Source organism: Rattus rattus, chromosome 2, assembly GCF_011064425.1.
Source record: "Rattus rattus isolate New Zealand chromosome 2, Rrattus_CSIRO_v1, whole genome shotgun sequence".
Lineage (NCBI taxonomy): Eukaryota > Metazoa > Chordata > Mammalia > Rodentia > Muridae > Rattus > Rattus rattus.
The window spans coordinates 16,692,293-16,717,633 of record NC_046155.1 but is presented as its reverse complement, the minus strand read 5'-3'; the positions used below and the strand labels follow the sequence as shown (position 1 = coordinate 16,717,633).

At 36.3% G+C, this 25,341-nt stretch overlaps 1 protein-coding gene across 1 annotated transcript in view; it reads left to right on the top strand.

The window, feature by feature from the left end:
• Positions 1–25,341, top strand: part of Vps13a (vacuolar protein sorting 13 homolog A) — a 210,438-nt gene that overhangs the window by 147,986 nt on the left and 37,111 nt on the right. Inside the window, exons 47-59 of the mRNA XM_032891688.1 lie at positions 104–386; positions 2,106–2,501; positions 2,906–3,010; positions 3,119–3,265; positions 9,225–9,353; positions 9,802–9,935; positions 14,918–15,047; positions 17,840–18,072; positions 18,604–18,757; positions 19,541–19,687; positions 20,150–20,231; positions 21,252–21,321; positions 22,567–22,672. Coding sequence (XP_032747579.1) covers positions 104–386; positions 2,106–2,501; positions 2,906–3,010; positions 3,119–3,265; positions 9,225–9,353; positions 9,802–9,935; positions 14,918–15,047; positions 17,840–18,072; positions 18,604–18,757; positions 19,541–19,687; positions 20,150–20,231; positions 21,252–21,321; positions 22,567–22,672 — 2,116 coding nt within the window. The remainder of the gene's footprint in view (positions 1–103; positions 387–2,105; positions 2,502–2,905; positions 3,011–3,118; positions 3,266–9,224; positions 9,354–9,801; positions 9,936–14,917; positions 15,048–17,839; positions 18,073–18,603; positions 18,758–19,540; positions 19,688–20,149; positions 20,232–21,251; positions 21,322–22,566; positions 22,673–25,341) is intronic.

Below are 25,341 nucleotides of genomic sequence, written 5' to 3'. Positions count from 1 at the left end.
TCAGAGATCTGCCTGCCCCTACCTCCTCCACAAGCTACCCACCACCTGGCCTAATTTAAAGTCTCTTAAAATGTTTTTAAATTTTATTTACTTACTTGTGTAGATCATCCCTTTCCTTGAAGCCAGAAGATGAGGACTACCACCTATGTGAAGGAATCGACTTTGAAGAAATCATAAAACATGATGGACAGCTTCTGAAGAAGAAATGTAGACCTATAAGCCCTTCTAAGAAATCGTTTGTTATTAATATTGTCCCAGAAAAGGATAATTTGGCTTCCCTGTCAGCGTATTCAGAAGATGGCTGGGACTTACCATATGTGATGCACTTGTGGCCACCCATCCTCATCCGGAATCTTCTTCCCTACAAAATTGCTTATTACCTTGAGGTACCTCCCAGCTTCTGAGTATGGTTCTGTGTTGGACTTTGTAGCTTGATTCATTTAAAGTTCGAAACAAAATGGTTAAAGCTATTACAGAGGTTGTAGCATTACTGAAAAACAGGCATTTACAAAATGGAAATTTTAATATGTTTAAAAAGATAATTTAGGTCCTTCAAGCCTAATAACCTGAGTTGAACGTTCACAACTCACATGATGGAGAGAAGCCACTCTAAAAAGTTCTCCTGCGACCTCCACAACAGGTCGTAGCATGTGCACACACATGTATATGAACTTTGTCTTTCACACACATAATAAATAAACCAAACTAAAAAGTTTTCATAAAAGATAATTTAAAAGAAAAGATTTTTTATTAATTTATCTTGGAAATCTATTGAACTATATATAATTCTATACAAATATGATATGCAACTTGTACAACAGTGTGTAGTCCTGTACAATAAATGACCTATAATCACGCCCTGAAGATGCCACTTATTTATAAGACTTATCTTTCAGTCCTTTCTTTTGGTATGTAGTTCAGATGTTGTATGTTTAAATATGATGGATAATGAATTACCAAACAAGCATGGTCATTGGTGTTGAAGTGACTTTTAAGTGTGATACTTACACAATTAATGTTTTACAAAAAGCTTTATTTCATGTAAAGATGCTTTTTTCTTATTAAGTACTGTCTAGTTTAGATTCAATAGAGGTTTTCTCTTTTCTAAATTTTTTGTAAACATTTTTAAATACTTATCAATATACTAAAGTAGCTCTTCACTGTTGTCTGTTCTCTGTAGGTATATTTAACTCCGTGATATAGAGTAGGTTTGCAGTTCAGTGATGCATTTTTAAGTAAGAGGAATTAACTTATTTGTGGTTGTGTTTTTAACGTGACAGATTACCGTAATGATAAGTAGTTGATACTTGGCCAACATGACTTGGAGTTAGTTATATCCTAACACTATCAGTTACTGACTTATCTTTTTAGGTAGATTATATTTTTATTTATATATTCATATTAAATGGAAATAGTGATAAAACTTGTATTGTAGGTCATGGGGAAAATTAAAATAGGTAAGTAGAGGACTTACCCCTTGTCTTTTAAGAACATGTTTGCCATTTATTAGGTACATAGCACACCAGCACCACAATCATTGTTTTGTTAAATAGTCTGTTCCCATGTGAAAGTCCAACAATGGATATTATTTAAGACTAAGAAAGCTGGAAAAATTGTAGAAAGGTTATAGAGATAAGAAGTAAGGTAATGAAGGTGTGCATAGAGGAAAATAAATGATTTCTCTGTATACAGTAAACAGCATGAACTGATAATAGATGAAGGGTGTGTTTTAAAAGTGGCAGGCAGTATGTGCTGTGTTGCTGTTTTTGGATTATAACAATGTTCTTATACATTTTTGTTATCTTATATGTTAGGGCTTATTTTATTTGTACTGATTATGGAATTATAGTTACATCTTGCTGGGAAGTTCCACATGTCATTTAATCTTAATCTTTCATAGTCATTTATCTAGACCATTTTATAGGTACAGTTGCCCAAATGTAGATCAAGCATTGGGGTAGATTTACAGCTTGAAGAACACTGATGACTTGTTCTGACAGTTATTTCAAAAAGAATTTTGTGTGGTATTTCGAAAGAATGCATTTGGAAGAGTGTTTTTCAGAAGCATGTTTAAGTTCGGTTTTTGTTTTGCTTTCTTACTTCAGGGCATTGAGAATACTGTTTGTACTCTAAGCGAAGGACATTCATCACAGATCTATAATGTAGAAATGGACCAGGCCAAGCTACACTTAAAATTACTTGACTATCTTAATCATGACTGGAAAAGTGAATTTCAGATAGATCCTAACCAACAAGACATCAATTTCATCAACTTTACCTGTCTCACAGAAATGGAAAAGAGTGATTTGGATATTGCTATCCATATGACTTACAATACTGGACAGACAGTTGTGGCATTTCATAGTCCATACTGGATGGTCAATAAAACTAATCGGATGTTACAGTACAAAGCAGATGGAATTCACCGAAAGCATCCACCTAATTATAAAAAGCCAGTTCTCTTTTCCTTTCAGCCAAACCACTTTTTTAACAACAATAAGGTATGTGTCATTTTCTTTTCTAACTTTTGCTCTTTAAATAAACATTCTGTTTCAGTTTTCATAGCTCTGAACAATAAAATCTGAAATTCAAGTAGAAATTATATTTGCAGTTAAAAGGTTAGTATAGCTGGGTACAGTACCATTTACAGCTAATCCCAGCACTGGGGAGGCAGGAAGATGTTGATTTTGAGGCCTGTGTATGTACATGCTAAGTTACATCCAGCTTGAGTTACACAAGAGACCTTGTTCAGAAATATCTAACCATAGAAATATTGCAAGCATTTAATGTTAAGAAAGATGTATTACATTATTAATATATTTTTGGCTAAAATGTGCAAGGCCTTCCACACTACACACAGCTAGATGATATATAAATTGTAATTTATCTCAAATTCTTCCCCTAGGTTCAGCTTATGGTAACTGATAGTGAACTTTCTGATCAGTTTTCAATCGATACTGTTGGTAGTCATGGAGCCATTAAATGCAAAGGCCTGAAAATGGAATATCAAGTAAGTTTCTTCTGTGCTAAAGAAACTTCATTTGCAGTGTAGCTATTAGATACTGAAATTGTATAAGTGTACAATGCTTTTCAAACATTTTTAATTTTTTGCTTATAGGTTGGTGTCACTATAGATCTCAGCAGTTTTAATATTACCAGAATTGTGACATTCATTCCTTTTTATATGATTAAAAACAAAAGCAGATACCATATATCAGTGACAGAAGAAGGAAGTGACAAATGGCTTTCTCTTGACTTAGAGCAGGTACGTAACTGAATTTCATAATCTACTTTCTACTCCTGTGTGCAGTGTACATGATAGAAATGTAGGAATAATACCACAGGGAAGCCTGACTTGTAAAGTGGAAGTATACAAATTAAAGCATACTTCTTTTTATTTTTAATGTTACATTCCTTAAATTATCATACATTTTTTCCATATAATGTTACTTGTTGAAACTGATGGAAATGTCTTTAACTTGCTTCTTGAAAGAAGGCAAGGGTCACTTATAGTAAAGTTTGCAGTTTGTGTCAGATAGCTGGAGGTATTTTCAAAATGATGAACTGAGGTTGATACATTATCTAGATTTAAAAAGCTATTATTCCACACCTATGGTTACTTGATCTTTGACAAAGGAGCTAAAACCATCCAATGGAAGAAAGATAGCATTTTCAATAAATGGTGCTGGTTCAACTGGAGGTCAGCATGTAGAAGAATGCAAATCGATCCATTCTTATCACCATGTACATAGCTTAAGTCCAAGTGGATCAAGGACCTCCACATCAAACCAGATACACTCAAACTAATAGAAGAAAAAAGTGAGGAAGAATCTGGAACACTTGGGCACTGGGGAAAATTTCCTGAACAAAACACCAATGGCTTATGCTCTAAGATCAAGTATCGACAAATGGGACCTCATAAAACTACAAAGCTTCTGTAAGGCAAAAGATACTGTCATTAGTACAAAAGGGCAACCAACAGATTGGGAAAAGATCTTTATCAATCCTACATCTGGTAGAGGGCTAATATCCAAAATATGCAAAGAACTGAAGAAGTTAGACTCCAGAGAGCCAAATAACCCTATTAAAAAATGGGGTACAGAGCTAAACAAAACATTCTCAGCTGAGGATTATCGAATGGCCAAAAAGCACTTAAATGTTCAACATCTTTAGTCATAAGGGAAATGCAAATCAAAACAGCCCTGAGATTCCACCTCACACCAGTCAGAATGACTAAAATCAAAAACTTTGGTAACAGCAGATGCTGGCGAGGATGTGGAGAAAGAGGAACACTCCTCCACTGTTGGTGGGATTACAGACTAGTACAACCATTCTGGAAATCAGTCTGGAGGTTCCTCAGAAAATTGGACATTCCACTACCTGAGGACCTAGATATACCTCTCCTGGGCATATATCCAAAAGATGCTCCAACATACAACAAAGACACATGCTCCACTATGTTCATAGCAGCCTTATTTATAATAGCTGGAAAGAACCCAGATGCCCTTCAACAGAGGAATGGATTTAAAAAATGTGATACATCTACACAATGGAGTACTACTCAACTATCAAAAACAATGACTTTATGAAATTCATAGGCAAATGAATGGAACTAGAAAATATCATCCTGAGTGAGATAACTCAGTCACTGAAAAACACACTTGGTGTGCACTCACTGATAAGTGGATATTAGCCAAAAAGCTCGAATTATCCAAGATACAATCCAGAGACTACAGGGAGTTCAAGAAGGATGACCAAAATGAGTATGCTCCCATTCCTTCTTAAAGGGGGGAAAAAATATCCATAGGAGCGGATATGGAAGCAAAGTTTAGAGCAGCGACTAAAGGAACGGCCATTCAGAGCCTGGCCCACATGTGGCCCATATATATACAGCCACCAAAACTAGATAAGATTATGAAGCTAAAAAATGCATGCTGAAAGGGACCGGATATAGATCTCTCCTGAGAGACACATCCAGAGCATGTCCAATACAGAGGTCAATGCTAGCAGCAAACCACTGAACTGAGAGCAGGACCCCTCTCTGGGGGGGAATTAGAGGAAGGATTGAAAGAGTTGGAAGGAGCTTGCAACCCCACAAGAACAACAATGCCAACCAACCAGAGCTTTCAGGGACTAAACCACTACCCAAAGACTATACATGGACTGATCCAGGGCTCGAACTGCATATGTAGCAGAGAATAGACTTGTTGAGGCACCAGTGGAGGGGAAGCCCTTGGTACTGCCAAGGTTGGACCCCCAGTGCAGGGGAATATGGGGGGGCAGTATGGAGGATGTATGGGGGGAATACCCATATGGGGGAAGGGGAGTAGAGGGAAAGGGGTCTTATGGACAGGAAACCGGGAAGGGGAATAACATTTGAAATGTAAGTAAAGAAATATATCTAATAAATTTTTTTTTAAAAAAGAACTAGTATTCTAAAATGGTAAAATATTAGACAAGTGTTTATTATTTCTATTCATGACTCCTTCCTGTATACAAGGATTATCTTGGGCACATTCTTGAAGTTTTAGAATTTCTACTAGGTTTGAATTTGAAGTTATTTATTACAGTTTTTTGTCCACATAAGTTTTAATTATAATCTTTTATGTCAGTTCTTGTTTTGTTTTTATGTCAAGTTCTGGTCCTAATATCTTATATCTTTCCTACCAATATCTTCAGTTTCTGTTTTCTTGAAAATTATGCTATGATTCTATCATTTCTTAGGAGGTAACAAATCTTTCTTCTCTACTGCATTATGGTCTTTTTTTGTTTCATTAATATATCACTATGTCTGTATATGAGTTACTGGTTATTTTTCCTGAGTTCCTTTCAATCAGTGGATTATGCTACTTCCTCTAAAACTTAAAACTAATGTCTCTTTAAACATTAATTCTGCTTCATTCTAAGGTTTACTATGTTAAGCTTTCATATTACCTGAAGTTTTCCCTGAAAAAATTGGTTTAGGGCCATGAGATAGACTTCTTCACAGCATGAATATATTTAGGCTTAGATTTTTCAAAACCTACTTTAATGTAGGTTCTTAAACACCTTAACCTCCATTATAGTCCACTGACCAAAGGTAAGGGAGGACTAAAGGTTAATGGTCAAGGAGGACATGGACCTGCTTAGAATTAGTTCTTTAGGGTGGTTCCAATCTTTATTGTCAGTAATCTAGTCCACTAGCCTTTCACCGTACACAGATCAGCATAGGCAATCCAGTCTACTCAGCAACCACAAAATCAACAGTGGCAATTGGTTTCAGAAGAGACCATGAGGCTCCGCCAATCAGCAGGAGTCCACAGGAATCCACGGAAGTGGCAAGAAGCCACAAGAATATCACCAGAAGTTCTTTGGTGCATTTCTTTCTATGAAGCCATAGCAAATGATCTTCTTTGCAAAGATCAGCTAAAAAGCCCATTGAAGACCATCAAGGCGAACCTATGCCAGAACGTCTTCCACTGTCTGTTGTGTTAATACTCTGCAAATATCACATGTCCTCTCTATCATTGCTCCTGCAAAACTTCACATGTTCTTTCTCCAGGCAGCTTCCAGAAAATACCCCGTGTCTGTTCTCAGCAAAACATTCTCTCATAAGACAGTTTGCAGAAAAGCATCATATGACACAAGTGAGTCTCCAAGGAAACTAGAAATTCTTACTTCAGATATTTGGGGAATGAGCATGAGAGACAGTGTAAACCAGAATAAGACACTAATAAAGGAGAGTTTTTGACATTTGGGGGGTGGGGATAAAGCCAATATTATTGGAAAGTATCTTAGGGTTGTATTGCTATGAACAGACACCATCACCAAGGCAACTCTTATAAGGACATTAAATTGAGGCTGGCTTACAGGTTCAGAAATTCAGTCCATTATCAAGGTGGGAGCATGGCAGCATCCAGGAAGGCATGGAACAGGAGGAGCTGAAGTTCCACATCTTCATCTGAAAGCAAACAGAAGACTGGCTTCCAGGTTGCTAGGATGAGGGTCTTAAAGCCCATGCCCACAGTGACACACATTCTCTAACAAGGCCACACCTCTTAATAGTGCCACCCCCCAGGCCAAGCATATACAAACCATCACAGAGTGGGACAAATTGGAAGATAAAGCCATAGAAGGAATAAAGGATAATTATGTAGATTTTTTTAACCATCATAAACATTTAACTTAAAGATAAAATGGGGCCTTTCTAACATGGTAGAATTTTCTGGCTGTATACTATGAAATGACTAGGGAGAGAAAAAACAGTGAATGAATAAACAGAGCCAGGAGTGGTGACTGACACCTTTAATCTCAGTGCTTGTGAGGCAGAGGCAGGTTGCTTGGAGTTCAAGCTACCCTCATCTGTTTCAGGACAGCCAGGGATATGTCTCAAAACATAAAAAACAAACCATAAAAGATTTTGATTCATGATTAAACATTAATAAATGTTTGTTGACAACATGATTTACTTCTCTTAAGTGTTCAACAAGTTTTCAATCTGTTCTTAGTTTTTGGAAATAGAATTCTAGATATATCTTTATAGTGATTACTATAGCTTTCTTTTACCTTTATACTTTGTAGACATAGCTTTTCTATAAATTATAACATTTTTATCTTGCATATTTTATCACTCACAGATACTGTTGTATCCTGTTTGTCTTTCAAAACTATCCCTATAGTGTTTTTCAATTTTTATTTTATCTTTTTAATCTTATCTGAGATAAATTTTCTTTTGCTAGCATAAAATTTTGCATTCTTATTTGACTTATAATGATTATTTTAAGATGTATGGCCAAGATGATTTCGTCTTGTTAAGCTTAGTCTCTCCAGCTACAAAGGTTAAAAACAAACAAACGAACAAACAAACAAAAAAAACAACCAGAAAAACCTTGGAATATTGTGCAATCTTAAGAGTTCCCCTACATAACAGTGCATTGTTATTTTATATGTTTAGTTATTAAACATTAAAACACAGTATGAAACTTGGTCTCTAAAGGAACCTGAGCCTGAGGATGTTTAGCCTACAGAACTCCAAATAGACTGGACCAGAAAAGAAACTCCTCCCGACACATAATAGTCAAAACACCAAATGCACAAAACAAAGAAAGAATATTAAAAGCAGTAAGGGAAAAAGGTCAAGTAACAAATAAAGGCAGACCTATCCAAATTACACCATACTTCTCACCAGAGACTATGAAAGCCAGAAGATCCTGGACAGATGTCATACAGACACTAAGAGAACACAAATGCCAGCCCAGGTTACTGTATCCAGCAAAACTCTCAACATAGATGGAGAAACCAAGATATTCCATGACAAAACCAAATTTTCACAATATCTTTCTACAAATCCAGCCCTACAAAGGATAATAAATGGTAAAGCCCAACACAAGGAGGCAAGCAAGAAACTAATTGTTTTGCAACAAAACAAAGAGAAGACAAGCACACAAACATAATCTCACATCCAAACACGAATATAACAGGAAGCAACAACCACTATTCCTTAATATCTCTCAACATCAATGGACTCAATTCCCCAATAAAAAGATACAGATTAACAAACTGGATACGCAATGAGAACCGAGCATTTTGCTGCCTACAGGAAACACACCTCAGAGACAAAGACCGACACTACTTCAGAGTAAAAGGCTGGAAAACAACTTTCCAAGCAAATGGTCGGAAGAAGCAAGCTGGAGTAGCCATTCTACTATCGAATAAAATCGATTTTCAACCGAAAGTCATCAAAAAAGATAAGGAAGGACACTTCATATTCACCAAAGGAAAAATCAACCAAGATGAACTCTCGATCCTAAATATCTATGCTCCAAATACAAGGGCACCTACATACATAAAAGAAACCTTACTAAAGCTCAAAGCACACATTGCATCTCACACAATAATAGTAGGAGATTTCAACACCTCACTCTCATCAATGGACAGATCACGGAAACAGAAATTAAACAGAGACATAGACAGACTAAGAGAAGTCATGAACCAAATGGATTTAGCAGATATTTATAGAACATTCTATCCTAAAACAAAAGGATGCACATCAGTTTTAATATATTTAGTTCCTCATTGAGAATAGGTTTCTATGAGTATTGTTTCTATTTTGAGTCTTGCAGTTCTATTTTGATGGCAGCAGTGAGTTCAGAAATGTTTAAAGTTTACTTGCCAGTCTCTAAAGCTATTAAATGACATAGGTATTTATGATAAGATCTATTTAAATATGTGGAATATATTTTTAGTGTATCCCCTTTTGGCCTGAGAATGCCTCCGACATTCTTCTTATTCAAGTTGAGAGGAGTGAAGGTCCTCCGAAAAGGATATATTTTAACAAGCAAGATAGTTGTATTTTATTGCGACTGGATAATGAGGTGAGTGCTTTGTCTTGATGTTCATGATCATTATTTCGTGTGTATCATTGAAAAAAACTAATGTTTACATTTTAGTGCTACACTTTGCTTTTTGTAACATAGTTTTCTGATAATTTTTCTTCTTTACTAAAAATTAGCTGTCATTCATTTTTATGAAAGGGTGAAACAAATGTACAATAATTTGTTATATAGAAAGTTAGCAGGCATATCTAGAATAAACACTGGAATATACTGAAATTTCACTTGTATGTGATACTGAAATTTCACTTGCATATAATAGAGTTTTATCACTAACTACAAATGACAAAAGTCTGTGTTCTCTTCTAAAAGAGAACCCTTTTCTCTCACAAAAAGTAAATCATAAGGTTATGAATAATTTTATTATTAAGTGCTGTCAGTTAATATTCTGAGCAAAATGATCACATTAAAATTTTTTCCACCCTTTAAGCTTGGAGGTGTTATTGCAGAAGTTAATTTGGCTGAGCACTCTACAGTTATTACATTTTCAGATTACCATGAAGGAGCAGCTACGTTCCTATTAATAAACCATACCAAGAGTGACCCTGTTCAGTACAACCAAAGGTAAGGAGATAGGTACTGTGATTTATGATTTGCATATTTGGATGAGGGACCCTCAGTTCCTTCTAACGAGTCCTTCAGAAATTGCTATTAATTTTACTGTGTTTGTTAAAATGATTCCTTTTAGTCAATTATATAGAAGTGGAACTGATTTTATAATTATAATCATTTTTAAATGAGTAAAGACACATGAAAGAACTAAGTCCTTGCCACAGATATTAGTCATTGTGCAGTCTGGTGAGGAGTATCAGAATCAGTCAAGGGTATCCAAGTTTTGTCTTTTGTTTTGTTTTGGTGGGTGACATTTGAGTCAGGATCTCACTATGTACTATAGGCTGACTTTGAACTTAGTATGGAGTTGATACCTTCCTTAAGCCCAGGAGATTCACCAGCCTTGGATCACTAAGTACTTGGATTACATGTGTGAACCACTACACTCAGCTAAGTTACTTTGTCTCTGTCTGTCTCTCTATCTTTGTGTGTCTCTGTATGTTTGTTTCTCTGTGTCTCTTGTCTCTCTGTTTTTGTTTGTGATGTGTCTGTCTCTCTTCTGTCTCTCTGTCTTTGGGTGTCTGTCTTTGGGTGTGTGTGTGTGTCTGTGTCTCTTATGTGTGTCTATGTGTGTGTATCTGTCTTCACCTCTTTCTCTATATGTGTATCTTTCTGTCTCTGTCTATGTCTCATCTCAAGAGTCTCTGTCTAGCACACATGTATTATGTGGTCTATATGTATATATAAACATGTTTGTATGTTCACATGACTGGTGTTATAGATGTGTATTTGCATGGAGGCTAGAGGTAGATGTTGGTTATCTTCCTCTCTGTCTCTCCATCTCATGGACAGGGTCTCTAACTTAACTTGAAGTTCATTGAATCAACAAGATTGAGTAGTTGTTGAGTTCCAGGAATGCTCCAGTCTCTGCTTCTCTGGTTATTAGGATTACAGGTGCATGTTTTTAAATGCGTATAACAAGCACTTTATTGCCTGAGCCATCAGTGCAACCCTGAAAGGCTTTTCATGGTTTGAAAAAATAGGATGTGCCAATTTTTCAAAAATTTCAAACATTTTTTTACTGTTTCCCTAATCCTATAACCAAGTGTCAGTGGTTTAGGACTGCTGCTAACATCTTCTGTGAAGCTGGGTCTTAGTGCTGCTAGAGCTTCTATGGCTGTGTGTTTCCCGACTGAGTGACCATAGGCTGCCTCGGATTTGCTTTGACTTGGCTCTTTTTTATTTTCATTGGTCTAGTTAGCTTCAGTACACTTATTCATGCATACTTCCTTCTCCTGCCATTTATGGTTCCAATTGTTGATTGAATACAAAAGCATTGACTAGGATCTCCGGTCCAGCTAGTGAATGCCTAATCCTTACACATTATCCTCTCATGTTCATCATTGGAAAAGAAGACAAACCTGATTTTCCTTGTTGTTATCCACATTATAAAATTAATAAACCGCACCTTTATATATTTTGGCTACTGTAAGAAAAATACCTTAGACTGAATAATTTATAAACAACAGAAGTTTATTTCCACAGTTTTGATGCTATTCTAAGATCAAATATGGACAAACTGAGCATGAGCTAGATGCTTCCTTCTAATCTTCATAGATGGTTCTCCTGGCAGAAAGACGGGGCTTTGCTTTGATGGCCTAAGTAATGCTGTTCTTCTGATAGAGCCAGCTCTTAATACTTTCATACTGGAAATTCTGTTTCCTTAAAAATTGTTTTTAGACTACCTTTGTAAGTGGTGCCCCTTTTGTACTCTATTTAACACAGACTAAAGTCTTTATTTCCTGAGCATTCTCTGTACTTCCTGGGTGTGTCCCTACAAGATGGACTGGCTGAAGAACTTCCTTGTGATTCTGTAATTGCTGTACATAGTTTTTTATTTCACCTTTCCATGCAAGGATGCTAGGGGTTTTTCCATGACTAAAATGTGTACAAATACATAGTTAAATATTCTTAGTTTCCCTTTTCTTTAAATTCATACTGCTATCAAAGATAAGACTTGGTTAAATTTTTGCATGAATAATATTTTGCAATGAATCCGACATTAACATTTTTAAATCCAAATTTGCCTGATCATCAGTATATTTACATTTGATGCCTTTTCTCTGTATATGAGGAATGCCAGTGAGGTTGGCATTCCCCTTGTTGTCTTCAGTTCCCTTCTCTTTTCTTTAAAAAATGGTAAGATGGATTTTTTTAAGAGCCTCCTTAGCAAGTGCAGAAGACCCTAGTAGATGTACAGAATTAGGTGTATCATTTCTTGTTAATAACAAGGAAAGGAATGGGTGCTCTGTCAGTCATTGACATTACTAATTGCTCTCACTAAAATTGAGCTGATTTCAGTGTGTAAGATGGATTTTTATATAGTTAGGATTTTGTTGAATTAGTCTGTCATGTCTTGTATGTCCCAGCTGTTCATTTTAATTCTCTAGTGAATTGAAAAATGCATAATCTTTGTAACCCCAGCTTGTGTGACTGTAGCATTCCTTTCTGTACTCCTGTCCTCTACTTCCCTGCCTTCTGTTAAAGTTGTAGCACTATGGCAGTCATAAATTGTTTCAAAACACAATTTTTGGCAAGCATTTGTGTAGAATTTTGTTGGTTTCCCAAGTTCAGTGTTCCCGTACGTTGTTTTGACACAGGTTTTTATTGTATGGCCCAGGCTGGTCGTAAACTCTGGCTCCTAATTACTGGGACTGCATTGTGGTTTGGTTGTTTGTCCTTTGATAGAAATCTTTAAACCATTTAAATAATTGTAACCAGATTTTATCTCTTGCCTCTCTCTCTCTCTGTCTCTCTCTGTCTCTCTCTGTCTCTCTGTCTCTGTCTCTCTGTCTCTGTCTCTCTGTCTGTCTCTCTCTCTCTCTCTCTCTCTCTCTCTCTCTCTCTCTCTCTCTCTCTCTCTCTCTCTCTCTCTCTCTCTCTGTGTGTGTGTGTGTGTGTGTGCATAAAAATGGTGGTCTCTCTGATTGATCTTCATTTTATTTCTTGAGGTGGGTATCTGGCTGAGCCAGGAGCTTGAAGATTATTTTTAGTCTTTCCAGCTAGCTTGCTCCAGGAATCCCTTCGTTCAGCCTTCTGGGTTTGAGGTTTTAGGAAAGGGTCTGTGGGGATCCAAACTCTATTCCTCACACTAGTATTGTAAGCACTTAATTCATGGAGCCATAGCCTCCGTTCTTTGCCATAATATTCTATCACATACATTTCTAATAATTTGGAAAATAACTTGTCCTATTTATGGCTGTGTGAAACTCATAATTTTCAGTTTTTGTTGATATTGTTTGATTAGTTTTGATCTGGGTAACAGACCCAGAATTCTGCACTACGTTTGAATTACAGAACTTTTTGTCTTTCTGTATATGTGGGTGTACATGCTGTGTGTGTACAATGGCCCTCAGAGGCCAGAAGAGGAGTCTGGTCCTCTGGAACTGGAGTTGCAGGTTGTTCTGAGTCTCCTAAAGTGAGTGCTGGGAACTAAGCCTGGGTCTTGTAGAAAAGCTACATGTGCTTGTAATAGGAGCCACCTCCCCAGCTCCTGTATAGGACTTTGTCTACCTTTTTAGTTCAGAGGACGGAATTGAGGGCTTTGTGTGTTGTTGGCAATCACCACTGTGCTGCATCCCCATACCTCCTATAAGGCAGAAGTTTGCAGCATAGTGTTCCGTGTTTTGGAATACATATAAGCAATCTAGTGTTTTGTCTACTGAAGCAGATTAACACATCTGTTTCTTACTACTTACTTTTTGTATGTAGTGACCTACCACTAAACTGTATCCCTAGCTATGGTTACTTTTAGTCTTTGATGAGAGCACCTCAAGTCTACTTATTCAATAAAATCCGTAATATAATACCATCTTTAAATGTATACGTCAGACCTCTCTTTAATCTTACATCTGTACTATTTTGTTCGTATTCTTTGACCTATATCTTCCTATTTATTTGTTTCTGTCCTATGCTGTAGCTGTTTTCATTCAGTCATTGTGCATTTGAGCTCTCTAACTTGTATGTAAAATTGTAAAACAATTCATTTTTCAATCTAGAGAGAGAGAGAGAGAGAGAGAGAGAGAGAGAGAGAGAGACTGCTTTCTGTTGCTATAATAAATCACCGGCCAAAGCTAACTTGGGGAAGAAAGGACTTATTTGGCTTACATATCCTGATCACAGTCCATCACTGAGAAAAGTCAGAGCAAAAACTGGGCAAAAGCCTGAAAGCAGGAACTGAGGAATGCTGCTTGTTGACTTGCTCTCCATGGCTTGCTTTGATTTCTTAAACAGCCCAAGACAGCCTGCTCACAAAGAACTGGGCCCTCTCACATCATTCATTAATCAAGAAAATACCCCATAGACGTGCCCATAGGCCAATCTGATGGAGAACTTCCTCAGTTAATGTTGTATTTCTGCAAGAGACTCTATTTGTCTCAAGTGCCAGAAACTACCCAGTATACACAGCAACACCATTGCTTAGGAAATAAGAACTATCTATGATTTTATGTGAATAAGAATATTTTCCTATATTTTAAAACAAAACAAGAGCTGGAGAGATGGCTCAGTGGTTAAGAGCACTGACTGCTCTTCCAGAGGTCCTGAGCTCAATTCCCAACAACCACATGGTGGCTCGCAACCATCTGTAATGAGATCTGATGTGTCTGAAGACAGCTACAGTGTACTTATATATAATAAATAAATAAATCTGTAAAAAAAATAAAACAAAAGTAACTTTAGATGCTTGAAGATCTTTATTTCCTCAGAAAAATGTTTCCTTTCACATTATTTTTTCTTTAGATATATGTTTTTCATTGGGAGAGGTGTAACATTCTGAAAGGAATCTGACTTACTCTTTTCATTGTATAAGGAAAAAATCCTTTTCTAGGAATTTTTACAAATTTCAGTGGGATAAGAATGAAATATTATTTAGGATTTTTATGTATTTGTCAACTGCATTTGACTTAATACATATTTTTACTGTTTATTGTCAGTTCTCTGAGTGAAATCGAAGATTCCCTTCCTCCTGGAAAAGCAGTATATTATACGTGGGCTGATCCAGTGGGCTCTCGAAAGCTGAAGTGGAGCTGTGGGCAAAGCTATGGTGAAGTAACACATAAGGACGTAAGTACTGTCTGTACTGTCATCATGGGGTTCTCAGCTGCCTCTGTTTCTTTACCACCTACGTGATTAAGGGCTGTTTTCTTGCTAATCTTTAAAAGCTAGCAATGATTTTAAAAGCAGTTGAAGATGTTTTTAACTTTCTGTTTTATTTTGGTTTGCCTTTTTTCAAATTCCAGCCAGAAGCTAAGTAGAAATGGGAGCCAGTAAACACCTATTGTTTCTGTAAAGGAGTATGCAGGGGTGTCTGAAAGCTGGGCCTTTAGAGGAAGCAGCAGAGTGCAGGCTTTCCTTGTACTTGTGAAAATGAGTCCTGTGACACTTGATTCTTCCAAAAGTACCAAGAACTGCAAGTCTCTTTCTCATCTGTTTTTACTGTTAGGAAAGATGGTGGACTTGAAGAGGTCTTCATTCAGCATTCATTCCTTAAGAATCTATACCCTATACTTACAGTCCCCTAGATTTTCAGTTCTGTACAGTACCTAAACTAAAAAGAATTCATTTCTCAGAGGCAAGCTGTAAAAACAAATGATGGTCATTTCAGGCCCTGAAATCATGTTTTACAGCCCTTGACCACTGGCCGGCTTGCTGCCCTCTATAAGCATTTTTACTTTACAGACTTTTCTTCAGTGAAAAGTACTTTTACCAATTAAGAAATTCTGGATTTGGGGTTGGGGATTTAGCTCAGTAAGGCCCTGGGTTTGGTCCCCAGCTCCAAAAAAAAAAAAAAGGAAAAAAAAAAAAAAAGGAGAAAAAAAAAAAGAAATTCTGGGTTTAGGGTTTCTTTGTCTTTGCATACACTTGTATTTTTTTTAGACTTTAGTTACTTGTATGTGTTGGTGTATGTGCCTGAGTACTGTGTATGTGTGCCATATGCTTACAGATTCCCAAGGATGCCAGATCCTTTCAGCCTGCATGCATACAGTGCTTGTGAGCTGCTCCAGATTGTCCTGAGCTTTTAACCACTAGCCATTTCCTTAGACCTCTTGAACTAGTTGGATTTTTTTTTTTAATTTTCTTTCAATGTGGGCATTAGTTGATTTGATTTTTATTTTAAAGCAAATTTCATATAATTAGCCTAACTGTAATCCTTTAAAAATTTTTGGGCTGGAGAGATGGCTTAGAGGTTAAGAGCAATGGCTACTCTTCCAGAGGTCCTGAGTTCAAGTCCCAGCAACCACATGGTGGCCCAGAGCCATCTGTAATAGGATCTGGTGCCTTCCTCTGGCCTGTAAGCATACATGCAGGCAGGATGCTGTATACATCATAAATAAATCTTTAAAAAATAATAAAAAAAAACATGCATCATTATTTTAAAAAAATTCTTGATTAGTAGGGTTTGTTTTCTTTTGTTAGATTCAATTTACTGTTTGTTTTTTTGTTGTTTTTTGGGGTTGTTTGTTTGTTTGTTTGTGGCAGGGAGAGTCTCCCTTAAAAGCCCTTGTGGTCCTAGAATCTGATATGCATACCAGGCTGGCATCAACTGACCAACATCCACCTGTCTGCCTCTCAAGGATTAAAGGCTCAGATGATGTCTTGATTATCACATTACATAGTTAAATAATAATGAGTATTTGAAATTTATAAAGATAAGTCTGAAATTTGGTATATTAGAGATTCAGATTTGAAAATACATTTTTTCTTAATTGTCTGAACTTCCAGTACTATGTATTTTATTTTAGAAGTTTTTGTGGATACTACTATAGTACCTAGATAATAATTTTATGGTAACTTCAATTTTTAATTTCTGTGTAACATAAATGTGAACTAAATATTAAATTTCTATTGATCAGAATATTTATTAGCTAGAATTTATGCTTAACTGTTAATTTGCTTCATTTTTAATCATTGAATTTAAAGAAGATATCAATACACTGTTTATCCATTAATTTTTAATTTTAATCTCTGTTGTTATTATATATGTGGAGATGTATATGGGCATATACATATGAGTGCAAATATACCACAGGCCTTCATGAGGAGGTCAGAAGACAACTTATGTGAATCATTTCTCTCCTTCTACCATGAGTTTTGGAGATGGACTCAGGTCACTAGGCTTCTGTTGAGTGATCTCATTGTCTCCTAACCCAGTATTTATAAAGGAGTCTCCTAAGCCCTGTAGAAAACATCAGTGCTGTATGTTGTTGTTGTTACGTATGAATTTTATTTGTCTTAGAACTTGAAACAAGGCCTCCCACTGTAGCCTTGGCTCGTTTGAGCTCAGGGCAGTCATTTGGCCTCTGCCTGCCAAGTCCAGTGGTTATAGATGTGTAGAGTGAAGACTGTGAGTTACTGCACCCGGCTGTATCAGTCTTTGTACGGCTTGTGACTAGTATGGCAAATACCCTTTCTTACTCTGCTGTAAGGAAATGTGAATATGAGGCTTAAACAACCTTTAATGTACTGTATTTACCATAGTTCAAATGAAGCAAAAAAATGTTATTGATTTAGCCTATAAGACTTTAAGTTAGAGTTTATTATGATCTAAAATGTATTTAACTGATTTGACTTTATGATTAACAGTGTCATTATAATGTAGCAGCTGACGTGAGGTTATTTTAGTTAGGAAATCTTCCAGGCATTGTACAGATTGTGATGAATTGTCTGAAATAGCTCGTGTGAGGGATAACTGTTTCCAAGTCCTATGCAAGTGTTCATTTGGTTTGCTGCCTTAGCCTTAGGCAGGAAGGTTGTTTGTATTCTTATCATGTAAATATCAAGTATAGACTTCCTGTTTGCTGGTATCTGCAGCTCTTTGCAGAGTAACTCTGATTCCCTTTTTTGTTTTCTTTTAGGATATGATGACGCCCATAAGTGTGGGGAAAAAAACCATTTATTTAGTGTCGTTCTTTGAAGGCCTGCAGCGTATTATTTTATTCACTGAAGATCCAAGAGTGTTTAAAGTAACATATGAGAGTGAGAAGGCAGAGTTAGCGGAGCTGGAAGTTGTGCTGGCATTGCAGGATGTCGGGATCTCACTTGTCAATAACTATACAAAGCAAGAAGTCGCTTACATAGGCATTACAAGGTTAGATGCATTCATAGTTGAAAACTAAAACCCAGTCTCTCCCTCAAAGGCTTTACCTTGCTGTTCCTCTCATTGGCTTCTATCATCTCTACCCCCAGTGTGTCCCCGTAATGCTAGTCTCTATTCTTTGGGCACTGCCGTCCTCTGCTTGAGGGTCTTTGGTAAAGCCGCTCATGTATCTGAAATGTTTTTACCCTCAGTGTCTCCCTTAAGGGACAGCTTCATAATGGGGCCTAGTGACTAGTTCATTTTAAATACCACTTTAATGATTCCTACCATTCCTGGTAGGTAAGATGGCAGATCCATTTTAGACTGTATACATGTTCTTGGTTCAAAAGCATTTCTCTCTCCCAGATACTCAAATTGATTTGTTCATGATTACTATTTATTATCTGTAACCCCCTAGCAAAAATGAAGAATGTCAGAGATGTTCAATAGTATTTTTCTTCTACCTAGAATACTGACTGAATAAGTAATATACTACTTAAATGGTTATAAATTAATACAGTGATTTCTGCTTTTATATGTAAGTTCTGATGTGGTTTGGGAGACAAAACCAAAGAAAAAGTCCAGGTGGAAGCCAATGAGTGTGAAACACACCGAGAAGCTGGAGAAGGAATTCAGGGAGTACACAGAGTCTTCGCCCTTGGAGGACAAGGTGGTTGAGCTGGACAGTAGCATCCCAGTAAGTTTAAAATGCTAATGTGACTTGTAATGCTATACTATAGTTTGATTACTTTTGAATTTTAAGAAGAAACGGACTTCTTACAAAACATGTAGTTAACACAAATGTATAGACTTCATATCAGCTGCATAAAAGTGTGAAAGCAATTGGATTGAAAGTATTAAAGAACATTTAAGAAACAAAAAAAGTGAAATTGTATTAGAAAATCGAACCATGCTCAAGATTCTAGTAACTAATTCTCTAACAAGAAACAAGATTTTTCTAATTTTAAGACTATTTTTCTTTGATTGGATTATTTTATTAAAACCAGTTTTAGAAATTAAATATAAAAAGTGATGTAGCCAAGCTATAATCTTTATATGGATATTTGTTCTAAATTTAGGGAAATGAACATAAAGATTTGAATCTTAACCATATATTTTAAAAACTTTTCTTCAGGGTTTGATTTGGTTTGGTTAGTTTTACCCTAGCCGGCCTGAAACTTGCCTTGTGGACCAAGCTATCCTTGCGGATAGCAATCCTCTGTCTCTGCTGCCAGCATTCTGAGATTTCACATATGCATGTTCAACTTTAATTCATTTTTTAAGTTAGCATACAAAGTAATGGCTTTCACAGCTATATCATTATACTCTGCTTCTACTCATTTCCCCACCTCACTACCCTCTTCTGTAGACTTTACATTTTAAATTACTGTATCTCAAAGTTATTTTTATATAAATTTTTAATTTTAATAAATGGACAAAACAAAAACCCATTTTATTATGAAGGGGCAATATTTTTCAGGTTCTCTTAACACCTAGTGGCAATGACATGAAAATTCTGGAACCACATGTGATAGCTGTCCGGAGAAATTACCTCCCAGCACTAAAAGTAGAATATAACACATCTGCACATCAGTCATCATTCAGAATTCAGATTTATAGAATACAGGTGAGTCTGAAGTGAATGTAAAACAGTAAAAGCCCAGATGTGTCCCCTCGTCTGTTTTATCTCAGACAAAGCTCAAGAAGACAAGATGGACGCCCTTGAGTAAAAACAAAGTGGAAAAGTAGCCAGAATTACATATGTCTGTAATCCCAGCACTTGAGAAGCTGAGGCAGGAGGATCACCATGAGTCCAAAGCCAGCCTGTTCTATGTAATGAGACTCTCTGTCTAAGAAGAAAGATGGCATGGATCAGGGAGGGTCAGTTTGAGAGAAAGAGAAACAGAAAAAGAAGAGAGAAAGGGAAGAAAAGATAAGGAGGAAGATGAAAGAAAGAAGGGAGGACGGAAGCTGCAGTCGGGAGGGCTGCTGAGGCTTCACTTTGTACCCAGTTGCATGTTGACTTGTCTGACTGCAGTCAGACTGTGTACGTGATATGCTAAAACTAATTCTTGTTTCATTTCCTTAGATCCAAAATCAGATTCATGGTGCTATTTTTCCTTTCGTGTTTTATCCTGTTAAACCTCCAAGGTCTGTCACCATGGACTCAGGTTTGTGCTACTTTTAGATTGTGGTATACAGTTATGTGACTAGTTGGTTTATTGGCTATAACAGTAGCATTCTCAAATTTAGTTTTTATAGATTATTAGATAATAAAACTGCTTAATGAATGTGAATGCTCGAGTTTGAGAAAGGTTATTTTAAAATGTATTGGAGTTTTTAGAAATAGGAATTTTAAGGCATATTACTGATACGTGAAATAATTAATAACCTATAATGTTTAAAATATTAGAAACTGAGTAAACAATGAAAACATTTAGATCCAGTGGGTTTTTTTTGTTGTTTTTTTTTTTAAGATTTTATCATTTACCTTATGTGTATGCCTAAGAATGTATGTGTACATCCTATGCATGCCTGGTGCCTGCAGCAACCAGAAGAGGGCATCAGAGCTCCTGGAACTGGAGCTATAGGTGGTTGTGAGCTGCCAATGTAGGTGCTGGGAAGGGCAGTAAGTGCTATTAGCCATTGAGCTGGTTCTCCAGCACCCAGATTCAGTATTTTCTGAATGGTCCTGTATTCTAATGAACATAACTGGCACTCTGTCTTCAACCTTTCTTTGTTCTTTTGTGTTTCTTCCCTTTCTTGTTACCCTTTTTACTGTACTTTCTCTCTGCTCACTACCACCTGTACATTCCACCTCTTTGCTTCCCTTTTCTGTGTGCCCACCACAGACCATAAACCTTGGGTGTCACACTTTGTAGTGGCTTTTCTTTACAGTTTCCTTGCAGGTCTTTTCACCCTCTTACATACAGATGCTAGTCCACTTAGAAGCTGGACTGTGCAAGCATCCAGACCCTATTTTTACAATTCGCTCTTGTTTCTAATTCATAAAAGTAGTTCTGAGATCTGTAAGTAAGACTAAGTGACCATGGAGATGCCATTAATTTTATTTGCTGATGATGATTTACTACCTGATTAATTTTCCATTGATGTATAAATTACATTTAAAGAAAATGCCCATCCTTTGGGTTAAAATGTGATGAGTATAATCATATTTTTAACTTTCACAGCACCAAAGCCATTTACAGATGTCAGTATTGTCATGAGATCTGCAGGACATTCCCAAATATCACGCATTAAGTAAGTGTTTTCATATAGTTCCTGTGTGTTTATTTAATTGTTTTGTTTGATCGTTTGAATATATTTTGTTGCTGTTAAAACCAAATTTTATGTGAGCCAGATATTTAAGTGTAAGAAAATAAAATTTAAAGGTAAAATAAAATCTATTATAGTATTTGGTAATCTTAGAAAGTCAGAAGATTCTGGATAAAATATACGTACAGGTTAACAATAATTGTCTCTAGACCTCAGGTACTTTATTATTTTTCTTTTTATATGCATTTTTCCTATTGTAAATGATTTATAATGACTACATTGTTTTAGGAACAGTGACAAAAGTAAGATTTCCATCTTATTCATGACTCACTCCTTCTAAGAAGCAGATTAGAGCACAGCATCCATCTAAATGATAATCCCTCTTTCTTTCTTTCTCCTATCACTGAAATGAACTGTATATGTTTCCCTACTTTAAAAATGCAGTATTATGGAGCTAGTGAGAGGGCTCAATGGATGCAGCCTCTTGCAGCACAAGCCTAGTAAACCTACCATTGATCCCCTAGAGCCCACACAAAGGTGGAAGGAAACAGCTGCCTCTGCAGTGTTCCTCGGGGACATGAACACTGATAAATAGATAACATTTTAAAATAAATATTAGATATTAGTATGTATGTGTATAGTTAAACATCTTATTTTTATTTTCTCATTTTAATTTCTCCCTTTATTTTTATTTTATGTATCTGAGTGTCTTGCCTGCATACCATTATATATATGAGGTGCTTGCTAAGACCCGAAGAGGACATGTGATTCCTGGGACTGGAATTATAGACAATTATAAGCCCTCTATGGATGGTGGTGCTCAACCTTGGTCCTCTGGAAGAGCAGCCAGTGAATTCTCTTAACCACTGAGCCATCTCTCTAGCTAGCTAGGTTAATGTCTGATTTTCTCAAAATATTTCAAACTATAAAATACTTTTAGGACTTGCTTTTTTAATTATTTTTTATTTAAATGTAATGATTTATCACATGTAGTTGTACATTCATTATTGTTGTGCTGTAATGGCCTGTTCTGGACTTCTTGTCAGCAGTCAGTTTCTTTTCTATGGCTACTTTCATATTTGGAGTTTCTTGCTGTTACAGTATGGTTCATCGCTCTCATTCCTTTAGTCCCAAGTTTCAAAGCTCTAAAGTTGATCTCTTCTATCTTATCTAATTCTCTTAGTGTATTTTCTTTATTTTTGTTTGTTTGTTTCCTACATTTTAATACAGGTATTTCAAAGTGTTGATTCAAGAAATGGATCTCAGGTTGGATCTTGGGTTTGTGTATGCCCTAGCAGACCTTGTCCCAAAAACCGAAGTGACTGAGAAAACAGAGGTAAGATGTGGAATTACAGCATTTGATAGAAAACATTATGAAAAGAGAAGGTCTAAGAAAATATTACAAACTCTGTAGATAAAGTTGTCATTACCTGGCGAAATTCAAGAACCTTTGCCTATAATATTTATATATACAAACTCTTAGTGTGTGGTGTTGAGGACTTCATATTTTTTCTTTATGAGAATTTCATACATGTATACAGTGATATATCCTATTCATCCCCATTTCCCCTCAAGGTCCCTTTATACCCCTATCACTTAGCATGTTTTTAAGGTTTCTCTATGTTGTAACATGTATTATCAGTACTTCATTCCTTTTTATGACCAAGTAATAATTCATTATATGAGTTTGTTACACTCTGCTGATTCATTGGTCACTTGAAATCTGGCTTGCTTTTACATTTTACAAGTATGATGGTGTTTGGCATATACATATTTTATGTAAACTTAAGCTTTTTATTTCTCATGTACCTAAGAGTGTGTTTACTGAGTCTTGTAATAAAATGTTTAATCTATTTAGTCTTTCAGCGAATTCACTCTAACAATTTTCCATGTCCAGTCATTTTAGAAGTGTGGTTTACAGTGACTCCACCATTTCTCATCTGTTTACCGTGTGAGCACTGTCATTTCTCAGCCTTCCCTACAACAGTTACTATTATTTGTGGGTTGTGTTCTTGCCATACTAGCGGGTATGAACTGGCTTCTCACTGTGGCTTGTATGGCTGAAATGATGCTATGTTTTTAAACATTTGTTTGTGAGAACATGTAGAGAAGAACCATGGCATGTCTATGGAAGTCTGGTGTACAGCGTACAGGCATTGGCTCTCTTTTGCCGTGTGAGTACCAACATCAGACTCGAGTTGGCAGTCTTGGCAGGAAGTATCTTTACCCACTGAGCCATCTCAGCCTATGATGAGAATCTTTCAATATGCTAATAATGTGTGTGTATCTTCTCTGCTCGGGCTCTCCAGGTTGTGTAATGGGGTATCTGTCTTCTTACTTTTGAATTTCCAGATTCTTTGTGCAGTTTCAAGTGTTTTCTATTGTTCTGGCATGATTTTAGTGGCATAGATGTTTTTAATGTTAATGAGTACAAATCAGTTTTTCTTTTATTATTCTGCTTTTAGTGTGCTTTCTAAATGTCATTTGCTAAAAGAGTAAAACAGTAGAAAAAAAGCATTGAAAGTGAAAGACGTATTTTTTTGAAAGAACCACAGAAGGAAGTTTACCTCTGGCTTTACCCAGATAAATGAGTTATAAAGAAATAATACCAATAGTTTTATGACAATAAATTATAAAACTTAAAAAAATGGACAAAATATTAAGGTCACAGAGAAGTGGTGAAAATGGCTCAGAAGAAGCATTTTTAAAACAATCCCTAAGATGGGAGATGTGACCCTAGATCTACCTGATCCCTAAGAGATAAGATGTGACCCTAGATCTACCTGATCCCTAAGACGTGAAGCCTGACCCTCAATTTACTTGATCTCTAAGATACAATTTGTGACCCTAGAGCTACATGATCCTAAGATGTGAGGCCTGATCCTAAATCTACCTGAAGGGCAATGCTAGCACAACTACATCACCCCTCAAGTCTAGTAAACACTGCACAAATTTCTCCAATAAACAGGAAGGGAGAACATTTGTTGACCCGTACTATAAAGCCATTACTATTCCAACACCAAGACAAAACTAAAACTGCACTCTAAAACCAGAGTCATCTTTCATGAATATGAACATAAAAGTCTTCAGCAAAATACTAGGAACCAAGTCTGTCTGTCTGTCTGTCATGATGTATAAGAACAATACTGTATAAATATAGGTATTATATATACAGTCAAAAACTACAAAGATCTCAGGGTAAAACACTGGAAATCTTCCCTATAGATCAGAAGCAGCCCCCTGACGCCTGTTCTCATCCAACATCTCATTAGCTTCAGGAAAACCAAGTATGAATGAAAAAGCAAAAGCATAGACATCAAAACCAAAGAAATCAAATTACCTCTTTTCTCAGATGATCTAATCTTACATGCAAAAATCCAAAAGAAGATACATAGTTAGAGGCAGCAAATGAATTATGTAAGTTATAAATGACAAGAACCAACATATCAAAATCAGTCCTATTTCTTGTGTACTAGAATTATGACCCCCACATCGAAACTTTATAAACAACCTTCCTACATATAATCCAGCAAAAAATAAATACCTAATAAATTTTAAAGTACAAAATCTATACTCTGTAAATTATAATCAGTTGTTTGAAGAACTTGACAAACTGCTTTTAAAATTCAATGGAATCACAAAGGCTCAAGTTAGCCTCAATAATTTTGAAAAAGAACAAATTACTGGGTCACACCCCAAATATAAAACTCAGTACAAAGCATGATGATAAAAACAACAAGGCTGGCAAAAGGGTAGACAGAACACAGATTTCTGGAATAAAAAAGTATGTGCGTTTTTCCACAAAAGAGCACAAGTCTGAAATAAAGGATGGAGGAATGGGCAGTGTCTCAGCAGTGCTGCTGAGCCAGCTAACAGCCACTTCCAGAGTTGGCTCTTTACATCACACGTCCACAGAAATGCCCCAGATGGACCAGAGGCCTAGCTTTCCAAGTCCTATTATCTTTCTAAATTACAACTTTATATACCACTCACATATATGGATGG